The following is an 18301-nucleotide window of genomic DNA, read 5'->3' on the forward strand; positions in this document are numbered from 1 at the left end:
AGACGCAGGGAAAAGAGAGGGAGGAGAGGTAGATGAAAAGAGGAGGGGCTGAGTAGAAATTGGACTGTTTGGCGTTTGAAGTACATGAAGGAGTAATATAAAATACACCTGGTCCATCCATGGGGCACTCTCTGTACACAGAAACAAAGGGAGGGGAGGGAGACGAAGAGGAGGAGAGAGGCGAGGGCTGGCCCACAGGGGGAGAGAGGTGGATGGAAAAGGGGGGGAGGGTCCACTTCGTGTTTCCTTTCAGGATGGCTTTTATGGTGTAACTTCAAACGCTGACCTCCCACACCCCCGCCCCGACATCCCCCCTCTCCCTCGCTCCATCCATCCGTCCATTCGTCCCTCCCTCCTTTTTCTCGCTATTGTGTATGGCCAAGTGGACAGTAATTGGCTATTCTTTCATGAGGCTGATTTCAGCACCCCTTGCCCCCCACAGGAAGAGGCCCTTTTTGCTGCCCCTTAGAAGTAAGTGCATTTGTGTGTATGTGTGTGTACGTTGTAAATATGCCAGACGGTAGGTATCAGGTGGTTGAAGGGGGCTGCACTGGCCGCGGACCCTATACAGGCATTTCATTCACTGTGCGCTCCAAATTACAACACAGCAATTGGAGGTAATTTAATCCAGAAAAGTCATGTTCAGACACAAGGTTTTATGATATACTCTCTGGATTTCAGCTGCAGCTTCGACATGTATACCTTTGCTTTTGAATAAAGCTTACATTACATCTGTTGAAAACTGTGGTACGAAGTGTTGAAGGGAAATATAAAGCCTTAAAAAGTCACTGGATATATACAATGTTCTTGGGATTGAATGAGTGTTTATTTTTCCTTCCAAATTTTTATTGAAAGACACCCAGGAGCACTTACCTAACTTATTCATGCCATGAAATGTACCATACAAAAATATGGGAGGCTTTGCCAATGTTTCCTACAGTCGGAGCATTTTGCAAGTGCTGTATGAAAGCTGCTCTCGTCTTGCTAATGACTTCTGGCCCTCTGTGGCTTATAGATCAGTGTGCGTTCATTGATGGTACAGGCGTGTGTGCAAGTGTGTGTGTCAATTAGTGGGTGGAGGGAATTAGCCATCCCTAGAGAGCCCTAATTAACACTACACCCTTAGGCAAATCCATCTTTTCGGGATACTTTTTATGGCATTTTCAGCAATCTATTTCAGTAGCAGGGCTGCACCTAACGATTATTTGCATTGCTGATTAATCTGTCGACAATTTTCTCATCAATCATCAATCAGTGTTTCCCAAAGCCCAAGACAAAGTCCTCCAATGTCTTGTTATGTCCACAACCCAAAGACACTTAATCATAAAGGGATGAAGAAATCAGAAATACTCACATTTAAGATGCGGAAAATTAGAAAATTTTGACTTTTTTTCTTAAAAAGCCGATTAATTGATTATCAAATAGTTAACAACTAATCAATCAATCGTTGCAGCTCTGTTTGGTAGTTAACAGTGTGAACTGACAGGAAGTATTGCAAGAAAGGAAGGGATGCAACAAAGGTTCAAGGCCAGATTCAAACCCAGAATGTCGAGGCTGAATCCAGACAAACACAAACACCATCCCACACACACACACTGGCTATGGCCACACATACACACAGACACACACACACACACACTGGCTATGGCCACAGACACACACACACACACACACACACACACACACACACACACACACTGGGTATGGCCACACATACACACAGACACACACACAGGTACACACACACGCACACACACACACACACACACACAGAAACAGCGGCGGGTATGTGATGTATACAAGCTCTTAAAAGGTTAAATACGTGGACGACGACACGACATAAACACAGACTTAAACAAGTACAGGGTTGTCTGTGCTCACAGACACAACACATAAACAGAACTGGGGATAATTGTGTTGTCAGACAAAAATACTGTTCAGCTCAGGAATCACAGCGACTTTAAGAGAGCAGAAGTTCCATATAGATATAGAACATAAAGGTTTCCACAGGAGAAAAGGGACACGAGTCCAAGAGTTAGAAGTAGAGCAGAGGGACGGTAGATAGAGCTCTTAATACAGTATAGTGCCTCCTACCTCTTTGTAGTTCACCTTGGGCTCTATTCTCTTCCGCTTTCTGCCCTTCCCCTGATGACTCTGACTGAGGAGAATCCATTTTACAACCTGCAAGAGGGAGGACGGGGGGGTGAGGTGGTGAAGGCGGGAAAAAAAAGACAGGGTAGAGGTAGAGACAGACAAAAAAGTGGCATTGTTTTCAGTGAGCGGGGTGAGACAGCATGAGGGAGAAACGGAGATAGAGCGGAGAGGTAATCAGAGAGGTGTAATGATGGCGGAGGGAGAGAGGAGAAAGGAAAGGGTGTGAGAGAAAGAGTGACTGGTCACATCCAATAGCAGAAAGTAAATATAAACAGACTTAAGGCGCACTTTCCATCTCTCAAGTGGAAAGGCACACAGGAATATACATATACACACTCTCAGTGAGCCACTCGCATGCAAGCCAAGTCCAAAGTAGAAACACAAATGTACAACAGTCTAAAGCTCCCTCTCTGTCTTACACACACGCATTAATTCCAACCTTTCAGCGCTCACTTGTGCTCCATATATAACCAACACAAATGGCCGGCTGAGACAAAAGAGTAATAGTGAAAGTATGCTGCTGTGACGGAGCCTGGAGCGCAGCAACTCCCTACACCATAGATCTCCATTAAACAGCCAATCACTATCAAGGCCAAACTCTATCTCCTCTTCCCCGCCTCAGTTTATCTCAGAATAAATACAGTGTCGTAGTACGCTTTGAAAAAAAAGTGAGGTTTCCAAACACTTAAACTGCACATAAAGTGGACAAGTTAAATCGAAGATGCAAAAATCACTCAAGCATTCTTCATGTTTTCAGGCATTTATAACATATCTGACAAATATTCTCTCCAGGTCTGATTGGGATTTATTTAAATAGAGAGATGAATGGGAGAATTGGAAAATATAGACAAAGCAATTAAGAACAACATGTGAGCTATATGGGAAATCTGATAGGCAGCACAGAATGACACGCAACAGATGTACAGCGCTGTGTGCCGCACTTCACTCAGAGACAGACAGAGGGAGAGACTGAAGCAGGGAGCAAATGAGCAAAAAGAGAGGTAGATGGAGCGCAAGAGAGGTGGAGATAAGAGATGGTATCAAACATTGTGAGACAGAGCGTGAAAATGAGATAGAGCAGAGAAAAACGGAGAGGAAGCGGCACCAAGAAAACTGTGGCAGAAACACTGAGTGAGGAAAAAGGGAGTGATGAGAATCAGATGACAATCATATCAAGCAGTCCAAGGTGCAATATTTTAAATCTGAGAGCTTGCCCCAGAGTCTGTCTGCCACTCCCTGAAGACAAGAAGAAGAGACTGGAGAAGAGAGAAGAGAGGGAGAGAGAGGAGCGCTTACCTCTGCTTTGACTTCTTCCACCAGCCTCGCCTGTGACCACACGGCGCTCCTTTCATACAGCCACTGAACGACAGAGAAGAAGGGAAAGCAGTGAGCTGGGGGCAAGTGATCGGGACAGAGTGGAATGCTTTGCAGAGGCAGAGAGAGAGAGAGAGGGAGAGAGAGAGGGAGAGAGAGCAAAGCAGGAAGGGGAGGGAGAGAGGAGAGGTGGGAGGAGAGGGAGGAGGTGGGAGCGCGATCACTTGTTCCTCTGACGGAAACTCGCGAATTGACTCCGGAGGATGAGAAAAAGGAGGAAGAGTGGTGGAGGAGGACAAGGAGGAGGAGGAGGAGGAGGAGGAGGAGGAGGAGGAGGAAGAAAAAAATCACCTCAAGAACTAGCAACTACAGGACGGACGGTCACCTCAGTCCTCTGCACATCCACCCCTCTACCATTACGCATGCACACACACAAGGACACACACTCACACACGTAGAGTCATGCATGCAAACACACACCCACGCACAGAGAGCAGCTAGTAGGCACAAACACACAGCACTTACTCTCTAACCTTATTAAGGCTTTCAGCAGAGCCACTGCTCGAGTGATGTGAATCACATATCAGAGCGATGACGGCGAGGGTTACGTGTGTTTGTGGTTGTGTGTGTGTGTGTGTGTGTGTGTGTGTGTGTGTGTGTGTGGTGGGGTGAAATAAGGAGACAGACAGGAGTGCATGGAAGCAAATGTTTGTAATGTCACATCATACACAGACGCAAACAAGAGAGCTGCAGTGGCAACAGATCACGTTCATACAATCTCAAATACACACTCAACATATGTTCCAACACACACACACAAACGCAGGGATTCAGCTATGAGCGTTACCATAGCCACACACAAAGTTAAATACTAACTGCATGCCTGAGTACTTCTCTCTGTGTATTATGCAGGTACTCCAGCAGAAATAGCATAAAGGTGTGTGTGTAGAAGCCAAGGATGGAGAGAGAGGCAGACACAGAGAGGCACAGAGAGAGGGAGGTGTTAGAGTGGGCTGTATAGAATCTAGTGAGTGTTGAAGCAGTAAATTAGCATTGTGTAACAGGATACCACACATAGCTCTTTTGCTGCCTAGATCCCCACTACCATTCCCTGAATAGCAAGGCTTTTGTCTACCTCAAACTCTCTCTCCGTCCCGCGCCCCCGTCTGTGTAGTGTCTCTCGAGTGAATCAATATCAGATTGCGCGCAGAAGTTAAGTTACACCTCTCACTCATAAACACGCACAAGAAGCAAATAAATCACATTCCTCATTCAGTTTAAAAGTTGGAGTTTGTGACGTGTCTGAGTTGTTTTTTTTACCGACAATTTGGCGTGTTCTTACTTTTATTTTACTTTTCTATAAGTATGGACATCCTCCAATATCTTTTAATCCCAGAAACAATGACAGACAATAACAATACAAATTCCTTATCCTTTTTGATACCACACTTTCAGTGAAAACACATTATTACATTAAAAAACCTGCTTGTTTTTTCATCAGATAAATAAGCCAAACACATCACATTGTCAACACATCAACATCAACAGTGTTTAATGCTGCCTTTGCACACCACTTGATGAACTAAAGATCTAATATATCAGGATTAGAATCAAACTTTAATCAAAAGTACATAAATAAGACTAAAAATCGAAAAATTTGGTGAGAACCTTCAGGATTTTACACACACAGCTGAGTCAGCATATTCAAAAAGTATTGAGATATATTGGAGATATATAATTTTTTTGTCCCTTTTGCCTGTTTGGTTTTCATTCTTTTTTGAGGTTACTGCAGTTTAAACCTGCCTCCTCAGATTGGATGTTCATCCTTTTGTAATTCAACATTTTATTTTACTTTTACTCAAACTGGAGAGATGTGAGGGCATTTGGTATCTGTATGTATTGAATGCTGAAGTAATAATAAAACATGAGCTAAACATAAAGCCAAGTTTTTTTTAAGATGCTCAGGCTACTAATACTTACTACAAATCTAAACTATTATATCAGTCTATGATAATTGATGCCAAAAAAGGCAGTTATTGAAAAGCAAGGCAGGAAAAAACATTGATGTAAGTTATAGGAGTTTGGAGAAGGTATCAGGCCGACAGCTCTGAAGCTGTGAATCAAGGGTAGTCTTTATTTAAACAAAGTATCTCAGCCCAGATCCATCATCCCAACGGGAGTGCTTACTCATCGTAACTCTGAGGTCTAAAATAGGCCAACAGTGGCCTTCCCAGTCCATATCTTTTACTCTGGGATCGGTGAATGCCATTGTTTATTATTAGGCCAAGCCATTTCCTGCCTTTCTCCAATTCAAGCACATTGTCGAGCGATGGGTAGGAGGGAGAGAGAGAGAGAGAGAGAGAGAGAGAGAGAGAGAGAGAGAGAGAGAGAGAGAGAGAGAGAGAGAGAGAGAGAGAGGCTTAAAACTGTGTTTGTGCATAGTGTACATAATACACAAGCACTTGCATTTGTAAAAGGTTTCAATCGATCTGGCTGATCTTATTAGCTGGTGACTGGCACATCAAGTGCAAAAAAAGCTTCTGCAAGAACACTCTAGCCATCACCCAATCAGGTGTGAGAAAACAGCAGTCCCTCCACGCCGTCCTTCCCACCCTCAGAGGCCCCCTGAAAGGCTCCAGTTACATCATCACACACATAATCTAGAAGGTGAAGGTTCCCAGACAGCAACACATGCAGAAACATACAAAAATGCACATACACACAGTGGTAATTAAGATCAGTTACCATGGAGATGGGAGAATTGAAGAAGCTGTTAAAGTGGATTGATTGTGTGTGTGTGTGTGTATGTGAGCGTAGCTGTGCAATCCTAGTATCTATGACAGAGGGTCTTTCTCGATTAGAGGCAGAGCAGCACTGCTCACCTTGTCGAGATTCAGTACCAGTCTGGTAACAGAAGTAATGATAATGATTCAACAATACTATAATAAAATGAACTGCATGAATACTAAACTACTTACTAAGGCGCCAGTGATACCTTACAGTGGAATTAAGTTCATTATAAAGATGCCATCATGATAACTGGTGGGAAACTGACTTGAAAAAAGTTTAATAAACATGTTGAGTATTTATGCTGTTATCGAGGAAAGTCATCACCATCTTGCAGTTTTAAAATGCCTACTGGCTAACAGTCACACACCATTTAAGGTGTAGGATTTCTATACTTACAGCTATTTACTTTTAATATGAGACATAATTTTCATTATGAGAGCGTCATTACGCCGCTATTTACAGCTGTTGTTGAAAACTGAGACAAAGGCTATGCAGCTCCTCGTCTCCTCCAAATGCTTGGAGTGTACTCAAAAACACAGAAAAGCTCCTGTGCATTTTATGTATAGCTGATGGCTTTGAACTGGATCCAAACACAACACCTTCACCTACTCTGAAGTCTAGTTGATGAAACGATCTCAAAACCATACTGAGTCGTTATTAAAGATGAGGACCTTCAGGCATCAGTATGATGATAATCAGACCGTGCATTGTACAGTGAAGCCGATCAGGTTGCAGTTGCAGCAAACTGAAGCAAAAGCGAAGTTGTGCTACACAACGTGGTGTGGATATCTTAAAGTGACACAGACGTGCCATCAGCCAGCTCAAATCTAGGCTGGAAGAAACAATACAGTACACAAAGACTATGAAATTATCGCCCTGTGCATGCATGAAAAGATTACAAGTGCTAAATAAGACCAGTCAGCATCAATACCCCTAAAATAACTGATCTTATAGTTAAAGACATGATGCCTCTGAGCTCAGTGGACAAAGAGTAATTAATAAATAAAAAATCAAAGAAATTAATAATCTAAAATCAATGGTGCTGAATCATTGTACTATTGTGTACTATTAGTTAACTCTGCACCCATAGTGATGTTTTTTTTCAATTGATTCAAGAGTTAAATGTTTATTTAACAACAAAATTTGACTAATTCCACTATAGACATATTTATTAAAGCAAATGTAAAACAATAGTATCAAACTCGATATGTTAATAAATAAAAAAAGAAAGCAGGACCTTCATACCTTTGGAATTCCCGGTTGATCGAGCCAGTCAGCATAAATAGCACTGAGGGTGAGGCCTTTTCTGGAACACAATGGCACAAGTGTTAGTATTATTCCTATTATTGTAGCAATGACTGTTATTGCACAAGACACCGTATGAAAACATGGCTCTGGGAAAATATTGCTAGGGTCATGAAGGACTTGAGGCTTAGACCAACACCTTAAACAAAAAGAGGGGCACACCCACTTCCTATGAAAGACAGGCAAACAGGCATGTGCAGACAATGAACTGGATTTATATGTATGCATGTACAGTAAGCAATTGTGTGTGTGTGTGTGTGTGTGTGTGTGTGTGTGTGTGTGTGTGTGTGTGTGTGTGTGTGTGTGTGTGTGTGATTTCACACATTTCCCAAATATATTTTTAAAGGTCCAATCAGAATGAGCAGATCAGGGAATTATGCTTAAACATTCTTAAACATATTGAGGTATAAGCAGGTAAGTTGAGTAAAAGACCCCAGGTCAGAGAGACCCAGCAGGACTCATTATCACTTAACTTCTTATTACTTTAGGAAAAACAGATCTATTTCAGGGATTAAGATATCATTTTGGAGTAAAAATAAATGCTGGGTATATGTGAGTTTTCAGTTTTCAATGGCAGTGTTATGGCCACAAGTTTCTGGCATCTATTACATGATGTAAATTACTCTCTTTACTATTTTATCACTGCATGCTAAAAAAACTTCTTAAATCTTTACCACTAATGTAGCAAAAAAGTGTTAAAACTACGTGTGTTGGCCATTTAAGGACACCTCAGAGTCAGCCTGTCACGTTCAGGTCTGCATCAGTCAAACTGTACTTTATCCGCCTCTCAACACTTTGAGCTGAAGGATAAGATTAGCCAACACGTTCACAAGTCATTCTGGGCGAACCGTGAATGTCAAATTGACAAATTCAAAATTTCCCTCCGCTGCTAGAGAGGCTAAAAATGGTTTAACGAGACTAGCATTTTGTTGCAAGGTCAAGGCTGTGCTCCTTGCTTCCACACACTAATGAAGTCTGAGTCCCATCGCGTCATTTCCTATTGTATATTTGCTGGCAACTTTGGCAGATGGAGAGTGGGCGTTCAGTAAATTGAAACTCATAAAAGTCTCTTTACACTCCACAGAGTACTAGAAGAGGTAATGCTCCCTATAAAGCACCAATTTGCCCAGAAAGTGGACATTAAAAATATCATCAGTGACTTCACCACAAGGATATTTTGGCACTTGGCAGGTGGAGTTGAACCACAGACAGTATAATATATATATATATTATAATATGTATAGACTAAACATCTGCCACACCAACACTGAGACAGCATAAAGTAGGATTACATGGGATTACGTGAGCATAGTTTTCTTGTGTGGCAAACAAAAGGTTAATACTGTTAATACACTACATGAACTGTCAAATACTGTTTCATAATAGGACGAGATATAGATAAGCTTTATGTCTCACAAGAGCAGACAAGACATGCATCTACCGGTTTCATCATGTTGAGCTTGGTGACTTCATTGCGTTTTATTGCTTATTTGCCTTAATGGTGATAAATGAGAACATACTGTCTTCTAGGAGGAGTGACAGCGATGTCTGGAGAACATATGTTGTTATCGGCTTGTGTTCCTATCAACACAAATGACAATGAATGCATTGATATTTTTCAATGTGCGTTAACAAGTTTTATGTTTAGTCTTACAAGCAACGTCTCTCATTTAGTGTGGGGCAGGATACGTGGCCTTGCACCCTGCACACAGAGCAGTCATAACCCTCAACAGTGAGTGTCTATTCTCATCCTAAACATTACTCTTATGGTGGGTTGTTTTCTGAAACAGGCATCAGATGCAAATATCGACAAACTCCCCCCATTTAATTCAGTCAATCTGCTCATCCAGAAGCGCACTCCACAACGCCAGAAAAGGCAAAAAGACAACGTTCAGAGGGTGCCGAGGAAGAGAGGGGTATGAAAAGAGGTGTTACAGGCTGGGAGAAACAAAGTGAAAGACAGACAGTGAGAGAGAGAGGGACAGAGAGACAGGCAGAAGAAGAGGTTAATGAGGCAATCAGGAGAAATAGAGAACTGAATGATTAAGTGAGCGCAGAGAGGGAGAGAGAAAATTAGAGAGGAGGAGAGCAGGAGGAGCAGTTATCCTTTTACACTTCAATTAATATGAGAGTGGATGAGACTGCTCTCTTAACAGGATTGGTGTTTGGAGCTTTCGTTGGTCATGTTTCCACAGCAGGACCAAGTTAGTCAAAGACCAGAGGCCAAATCAACACATAGTAAGTATCTGACAGTAAATCTACTAACAAGTCACATCTGTTGAAGGAAAAAAAAAAAGTTGTGAGGCTAAGTTCAAACAGAAAACCGATGAAAAGCATATCTTTAATTTGTCTGGGACTGGAAACCAGGCTACCAATACTTGAGCACAAATCAAAGTGGTTTTAATGCTTCTAGGCATGTTTTTCATTATTCATGAGTTACACTGTGAGCATTATTCATTGGCACTTACATACCTCTCCATGTCGGGAAAGGCAATCAGCAGCATTTGCAGGAAATCCTGTCCAAAAAGAGCAAAAAAAAGACAGATTCTGTAGAAATGAAGGCATTTAGGGAGGTGTGAGAGGGAGAGAAAAAAAAGATAGAGAAAGGCATACCTGATCTTAAGTCAGGAGTACAAGGTCAAACAGTGTTTATGTTACATCCATTATTTAGTGGGAAGACTCAGCCTGCCACCGCAGAAACAGGAGCCAGGTGGAACACATCACATATCACACACACGGACACACACAGACAGTACATACACACCAACGTCCAGCTGTGATCACTCAGCTTCATGGCCCCAGCATAATAAACATACAGTATGTGGCTGAGCTGATGTGCGCTCATCAATTTGAAATGCTGCTGGTGTATTTTCAACTTTTGTAACACAGTGGCGACGGAGCTTACATCAGCCTCCAATTAATTTATGGAAATAACACTGTGCCTCAGAGACAAGCCATTTGAAAACAGTTCAGATCTGAGCTCAGGTTTTATTAAAGGCCTCTCAAGCAGGTGCAGGTCAACAACCAGATTCTACTTTATGTTAATTCCTATCCTGCAGCCTCACCTGAGATAAAATGAGTTGGCCGTGATATTTCTTCACGAATAATCTGAAGAAGTCGTGGAATTGTTGCTCTCCCACTTGACTGGCCAAGAACCTGAGGAGGAAGTAACCCTGGACAGAGGACAGGAGAAATAAAGACCATCAAAGACAGCACAGAGAAAGACTGCAGCAACATGTAGAGTCAAAACAAGTGCTGTTCCAAGTACATCTACTGGAACAAAGAGCGGGCTAACTAAAAGGACATCAGAGGATTTTTTAAACAGTTTCCTTCATTTCCTACTACCTCTATTCATTTTTCTCCTTTCCTTCCTGCCCCACATTTATCTCACCTTGAGGTAGTGGACTTGCATGAAGGCTTTGTCAGGGTTGAGGGCATGTTTAACTGTGGAGGAGCCAGACTCACTGACCTGACCAGTGTTCTCCATGTTAGGTCTGCGGAAAGACAAATAGTGCAGAGAAATAAAAAAAAAAAACACACAGAGAAAGATAAGACAGGTAAGGAAATGGGCATACACAGAGGCACCCACAATAAACAGGAAGGTGCCAGAAAATGACACATGTACAAAGGTTAAAACAGAGCAGGATGGAGTTAGAGAACCTATTTTATCCCACTCTTGGAGACCTTTTTGTTGCAGGAAAAGCACAATTTCTACAGAGCAAGAATACACTGTCAGCAACACTAAATCCAGCCACTCAGCCGGTCCTCTCAATGGTGAACATATTGCCAAGATGCCATACTTTGCCTGAGGCAGGCTGAAAATCAAGCTGTAGATTTATAATAGCATGCTATGCTGTTTATATGACCTCGCAGTGCTGTGCTCTGACTTTACAGCCCATGACTCACTGAGCGAACATATAACACTTCCACAAAAAAGCACCCTCGTCTACAGGCACAAAAGAGGCATGCTCCAGGTTTCGCTTTCCCTGTCACACAGATACAAATCATCCCTTCAACTTCCATAAACACACAAACAAACACGCAAACCAATAAAAGCCAAACAAACAGGCCGTTGACGTGGGATGCTGTGCAATGATAGTTTCAGTTAGTCCGTATTGATCAGGCCGAGCAGATTAACTCAGTGTGCCAATGGGAAGGCCTTGAAGGATCACCCTCCTGCCAAGTCGATACACTAGGCGCCTGGCTCACCAATCAATACACCCTTCATCACTGGCTAGCACTTTTCCACAGGACCGTTTCATGACAGGGCCAGATACGCACAGATGAACAGGGAGGCAAAAACACACATTCAAAATCTTATTCACACAGATTTGTGTACGATATAAAATCTAAATGTTTAATCTCTTGAATTAGGCTTCAGGTGTGAGACACAACTTGGTCAAACATTTGATCTGCAGTGCCTGTTCAAAACGGTCCTGTTCAGAATGGGCCGACTGTTTGGCCTCCAGTACTGCTACTTGCAGCTTTCTCAATATCATCAACCTGCAGAGCTGGAGAGCCCCGCAGCAGTTCTAGTTCCACTGTTCTGTTTTGGTTTTTTTTTTAACTTTATTAACAACACAGTAATATTATAATACACCACAATTTTTAGACAGTATATGGAGGTGCTCCCAAAACATGAGCGACACCTAAATTATTATTAATAATAATCATTATTGTTATTTCTGCTTTGGGTGACCAGAGGAGGATGGGTAATAATCAGGACAGAGGGGTTGGGGGTGGGCATGGTCACATGACAGCAGTGGATGTGGCCTCCAATACATTATATAAAACACATGAATGTCAAAACTCAATGTTAAAATCAACTATTTTTGTAATTGAGGTCATCTGTCTGTCATTAGGAAAAAGAAACAATGACTGTGTTGTCTGCAACTGTGTGTTAATCATCATCTATTACATAAAATGAATTTCATCAGTGCAATGTCTATAACGTCTGCTTGCGTGATGTGCATGTCAGATCTGACATTATTCATTGAAGGACAACGGCATTTAAACACGCACATGTGTATATTGTGGATCTGGAACTGCTGTGGCTGAGACTGAGGGGGCTCTCCAGGTCTGCAGGGCGATATTCCTCAGCTTTTTTGGGAACAGCTCATTCAAACTACTTCACACCGGACTCTGCATTTCCTTGGGTGCTCAGCAATACACCCTCCAAGTGTGAAGACAATCGGACGAACAGTTGTCGAGATGAACAGGATGAACAGAGATTCCTTCCATTTTAGTTAGATTTGGGTCTCTTGTCCAGACATAGTGAGCAGAAGAGCAGGGACACCAGGGGAGATGAAGTAGATTAGGGTTGAGCGCAAGAAAAAGAGAAGGAGGAGGATGTGTGGGAGAAATTGAGGACAGGAGATAGACAGGAATGTTTGGTTTGCTCAGTGGACTGAGAGAGGAAGTCATCAGCTTCCTGGAATTTCTAAATTCGACTGGACACTCTTCGAAGGACTTTCATCATGCAAATAAGGGTGTGATCCTCCTTGAGTGCATGTGCGCATGACATATATATGTTTTGCATGTGACTAATCACAACAGCAATGACCTGATTTGGGAAAACCCATCTGGCACATCATCAGTAATGATGCTCAGTGTCTGTCAATATTCTGAGCCAGTCAGCGGACATTATATTTGTTAAGTACAGGGGGCTACAGGCGAAACCTGTAGTATGAAATAAATTGCTTAACATAGTTGTTGGAAAAAAGAACCCTTTTACTTATTCTCTATGTATCATGGTCACGTTTTTTTATCAAGAATTTAGTTTTTTAACTTGCTCTCCGTCCAGTCCTGCCCGTAGTGCCCATGCCTGTCTGTTACTGCTGATAAGATGAAATAGACTCCTTTTAAGACAGCAGGACGTGCTGTATCCCAGGGAAATTGTCTGTGTGTGTGTGTGTGTGTGTGTCAGACAGAGAAATACAGAGAGAAAGAGCGACTGGGGCAAAAGACCAAAACAATGACAGAACATGAATATCCAGAAGAGAAAATGTGTCGGTTTCGTGCGTCAGAGACACTGGCAGCACAGCGCGGAGAGGAAAAAAGTTGATCCATCACTGCCGTGTTAGACAAAGGAACTCCACCCTTCCCACTGTCCAGACCAGGGATGTATGGATGTGTAAATCCCTGTCTTTGGCCGTCTCTCTTTGTCAGAGATGATTTACTACAGCTTTAAGAGGAATCGCTGCTCGCTGCCTTGGAGAATCACACAATAGCTCAATGTATTGCAGAATAAATGGTGCTCTTATCTGACTCGTAGGCAATGTGTGTGAGGGGAGGGGGCGTTTGTGTATGTGTGTGTAGCCATGTATACACCTGGGTGTGTCTGGGATCGAGAGAGAAAAAGAGCGGGAGGAAATCAGGGGCTATTACTGACAGAACTTAATGTGAAACGTACACACACACACACGCACACACATACACACGCAGAGGTTTATAGCTCCGCGAGCCATATCCTGACAAATTACACTGGGTTGACTGTGGAAACCGGATAAGGTAGAGCAGCACTCCCAGCAGCCCAGTGAATCAGCAGGGAGAATGGCGTCTGGCCCAGGCTGCCCTAAATATAACTCATCTGAAATGGACTGATAAACACTGGCCACTGGGGCCCCTTCTGGATCAAGGGGTGTCGATTGTGACCCACTGAACTTGGAAAGCACAAGCTGCCATTTAGCCTTTGTGTGTGTATACTGGTGGGGTTTTGCATATCTCTCTGTACATCCCATGGCGCTTTCGTTCCCTTCACCCGGTCTTCTCTAACTATTCTCTGTGCATTGTGACAACCAGTTTGTGTTTATTCTCATTGTGTTTCCCCACAGTTGTGTAATGCTAAACATTGGAGCCACATCAGGAGTTGGACATACAGGCAGTCAAGCCCACAAAAACACACTACGATCTTAGTTATATCTGACCTTCCGATGACTTTTCCTGATACAGTACCAATACATATCATGATCATGACAAAACTGGTCACAGCACCACAAACCCATAAGCATCTGAAAATTTACATGTCTTGTCACATATACTGTTCCCAAAGTAAAACAGGATCTTGACTGTTATGCACTGCAATCAGATGTGCAAAACAAACATTTCAGTTACTACTCATGTCAGTTTTTAATTCAATTTTGCTTTAAAACATGAGTTGGGACATCGCTTTATTTTACAGGTCTGTAATTTTGTAGTCATTTCTTAATAATTTCCTGGGGGTGTTCCTGGAAATAACTATGTAAATTTGTATTAAGCATAGGGAAACTAAGAATTTCATTGAAAGAACTGCTATATTCAAACCCATGCAAATATTCAGTTATCATTGGCAATGTCATTCTTCCTGTTGACTTTCCAGGAAACGTATTAGAAATTGTTCAGAAATTACAAACTCTTTGCAAAATCATGCCACAGTACAACAGTAATGTAGCAGAGTTCCTTTTTGCCTATACATGCTTCATCGCTGCTTTAAGAGCTTTTAAAAAAAGGCTTTTCCTTTTTTGGGTGCCACTTAAGCAATTACTTGTCTTTTCTATACTAATGTGTTTCCGTGTAATCTAATCAATCATAATGTGTGCATCCATGCACACAGGCATGTATGTCTGTGTGTCTGTGTGAGTGCATGTATTGTTTGCATTTTTCAGATGTTAGTTTTGTGTTGTTGATTTAACCCAGTCAGGTGCAGAGAAACCTAATCCTGATCCTCCTAATCACCCGTGCATCTGCCTCATAGGGGAACACCCTGACAGACTGCCAGACAGACACAGCTCTCAAGTGCATGTTTAACCCTTTCACTCACACACAGCTTCCTGTTCAAAACATACTCACAATAATGAATTCTACCATGTTTCAGCCTACTACAACTTTGCAGCTTCATATTACACAGCATACAGTGGAGGTCTTTAGCATTTCAGCCTTCAACAAGTTACATATTTCCAAACACATCCAACCGTGAAGCACTGAAACCCTTCAAACCCATGAGGATAGTCTGAGTAAAATCACCTTTACAAATACCTAAACTGTCCACTAACTCAGCTTGCACTATTCAGGAGAGCCTGAATTGATTTGAATTCTTAATACTACTAATGCTTCCATTGTGTGATGATAACGCATTGTAGGTAAAGTGACACAGTTAGAAGTTAGTGCCAAGCAGAAGTGCCATGAAATCAATAGTACATTGATTTGCTGTCACGCTCTGTATGCTCTCTTACAAGTGTGAATGTCAATAGCGCAGTACGCTACAGGTGTCATTTCCAGGTTTTTTTATTCAAAGGAAGAGCTACAATATGAAGGGCACAGTGCTAACGAGTGTTGACATTCCCACCCTGAAACAGTTAACTCCAGGCTGTGGTTTACACCTATAATCCCCTGATGACACTGTGCTTCCACCGTGGATAAAACAAACAGGGTGTGGGTCCCACATTGTCAGGATCAGATGAAGAGTCTGTGTGCTTGTGTGTGGAGCTTTTCTAAGACATGACAGTACAGTGCACCTGGATATACGTGCCACACCTGTACTCCTGGAATGCATATACCTCAAGCTCACGTGTGTGTCTGCACGTGTAGACACTAGCAAAAGCTGTGCATGCTTTATTCTAAAAAAAAAAAAAATGTCTGCTATGGATAATGTTTGAAACACAAACATTTTACTCTCTCTAACCTTTTTGTAGTGTAAATTCTGGTTACCTTACAGGTATAAAAAATGTGATCTGTTTCAGCGTTGGCTTTTTCAAAAACCTATTAGTCACCCTACTTTGGGATCATCATTTTGTACAGTAATGTGTTTTTCAGGCAGGGCACTGCTGGCAGTGCAAAAGTTCAATTACACTGAATGTGTGATAATTATAAATGACTGTATTGAACCAATATGAGATGCTATGTATTATCTGCATAAATTCCATGACAGTCACCGCAGCACTAATGCACTTACTTCGAGTGAAAGTGGTCCAGTAGTCAGTGGTTCTGAGAAAATTTATCAGAATAAATTGGTTGTCTGCAGTTGAGGCCCCTAAGACATGCGCATGTATGTCACAGAAGAAGTGCATGTTTTAAAAATAGTATGTGAAAGAGAGCATCTCCAGCACTGATACCAGTGCAACATCATTAAGTAGTCACACTGACTGGTGTTCATGTTGAACCTAGGCTGGTTTAGTAATCTACTGATATTTAGGGACAAAACTAGCAGTGGGGAAGACAATCAGCAGTCAGCATTATGGGTCAGCTCCATGTCTGTGTATAGTACGGTGCTATGTTTTGCGGTTCCCATCAAATCAAAACAGACGCACATTCAGCACTATTGGCTACTGTAAATGCAAATCAATATCCACGACAGGCCGCTCCCTTGTTTCCTGTTTTTACAGGAAACCCATAAATATGTAGAACCAAATAGCACTCTGCTAGCAGCTTCATGGAAACTTTAAGCATCTTTACTGAAGGTGGTCCTGCGCTATCCTCGAGGAGCCATTTCCTCCACAGTGGTAACAGATGTAAGATAATTAAACCAGATCTACTTGACCAAAAAACACACTCACCTGAGGATTTGAAGTGCCTCCTCTGAGTTCTTTAACTCATCAGAGAGTCGTCTCCACCTCAGCAGCGCCTTCAGGTCAGACTGTTCTGCTGTCTCTTGCATGGAGAGCTGGAGGCGGGGGGGGGATACGGAGAGTTAAAAAGATGTGAGGGAAATGGTTCAGGTAGAGCAAAGAAGGCATAAGAGGAAAAATTAAATATGGGGAATTTCATCAGCAAAAGCAAGCAGTGCTGCCCACTATCTCTGTCACTGTGTCTTATTGATTTTGGCAGCAATAGCAGGTCTGCTGGAATCTACTTCTTCAGAGTCAAGCTCATATCATAAAGGTGACATGATTAAACAGTGCAGACACAAGAAAAACATTTGTGTAACTCTAGATGGTGTGGGAAAGCAAGAGGGAGGATTAGATCTGTGCGCATATCAACACTCGGATCAGAGCTGCAGTTAGTGTTGCAAGGATTCATACCAACGCTACACGTTTGCTCTTTGTCTATTTTTTCCTGCAGGTATGCTTAATTAATTGGACTTAATTAGAAAGACAGCAGGAGAAGTGCAAAGTACACAGTCTCCTTTGTCTTTGACTCACTTCTTTAAAACGCTCACTTGTCGGGGAGGAGTAGGTGGCAGCAGTATTTTTTCACAACTCTTGTGAGGTTCAGTTTAGTCCCCTTACATTTCAGTAGGCCAGGAAGTTTGGGTTTGATGGTTTATTTTGTGGTTGGCCCAGGAACCTCTTTACTCTTTCGTTTTGTTTGGCCAACTCCTCTGACCTTCCAGTCAGAGTTTTTGTTTCTTGTTTGTGCTTTTTTTTTTGCATTGGAACTTGGATTGGTGCCTTTATAAACTGTTTCCTTGTGTGCTTGATGTATGGTTTTACAACACTGATGTAACGGCCAACTCAACTCCACATGCGTTCCAACCACAACAGCAATATTTGAAATCCTGGCATATAAGTTTTGGAAATGGAAGGTTGGAATGTCAACCAGTATTTCCCCTGAGTTGTTGCATTATACCGACGGTATAAAGGTGTCGGCACATACTGTATGGCAGAAATTAACTAGATTAAATGTCACAAATAATCACTTAATGATTCGATGATTGTTTTTCACTGACCGATTGACCTGGACTGAAAAGCTAAAAGCCTTAAGACTTAAACTTCCTTCATAAAATAGGTGTAGTAAACTGCAATCGTCAGGCAGTGATTGTACT

At 42.2% G+C, this 18301-nt stretch overlaps 1 protein-coding gene across 2 annotated transcripts in view; it reads right to left on the reverse strand.

Moving 5' to 3' along the window:
* The window catches only part of LOC121606699 (aminopeptidase O (putative)), a 74987-nt gene that overhangs the window by 34930 nt on the left and 21756 nt on the right, over window positions 1-18301 (reverse strand). Inside the window, exons 7-13 of one of the 2 annotated variants that reach the window (XM_041937199.1) lie at window positions 17094-17200; window positions 10955-11057; window positions 10629-10736; window positions 10036-10079; window positions 7504-7564; window positions 3451-3513; window positions 2095-2181 (exon numbers count right to left, since the gene is read on the reverse strand). In XM_041937199.1, the coding sequence (XP_041793133.1) occupies window positions 2095-2181; window positions 3451-3513; window positions 7504-7564; window positions 10036-10079; window positions 10629-10736; window positions 10955-11057; window positions 17094-17200 (573 nt within the window). The other variant, XM_041937200.1, reaches the window with a different exon arrangement.

This window comes from Chelmon rostratus, chromosome 5, assembly GCF_017976325.1.
Source record: "Chelmon rostratus isolate fCheRos1 chromosome 5, fCheRos1.pri, whole genome shotgun sequence".
In the NCBI taxonomy this organism is placed as follows: Eukaryota; Metazoa; Chordata; class Actinopteri; order Chaetodontiformes; family Chaetodontidae; genus Chelmon; species Chelmon rostratus.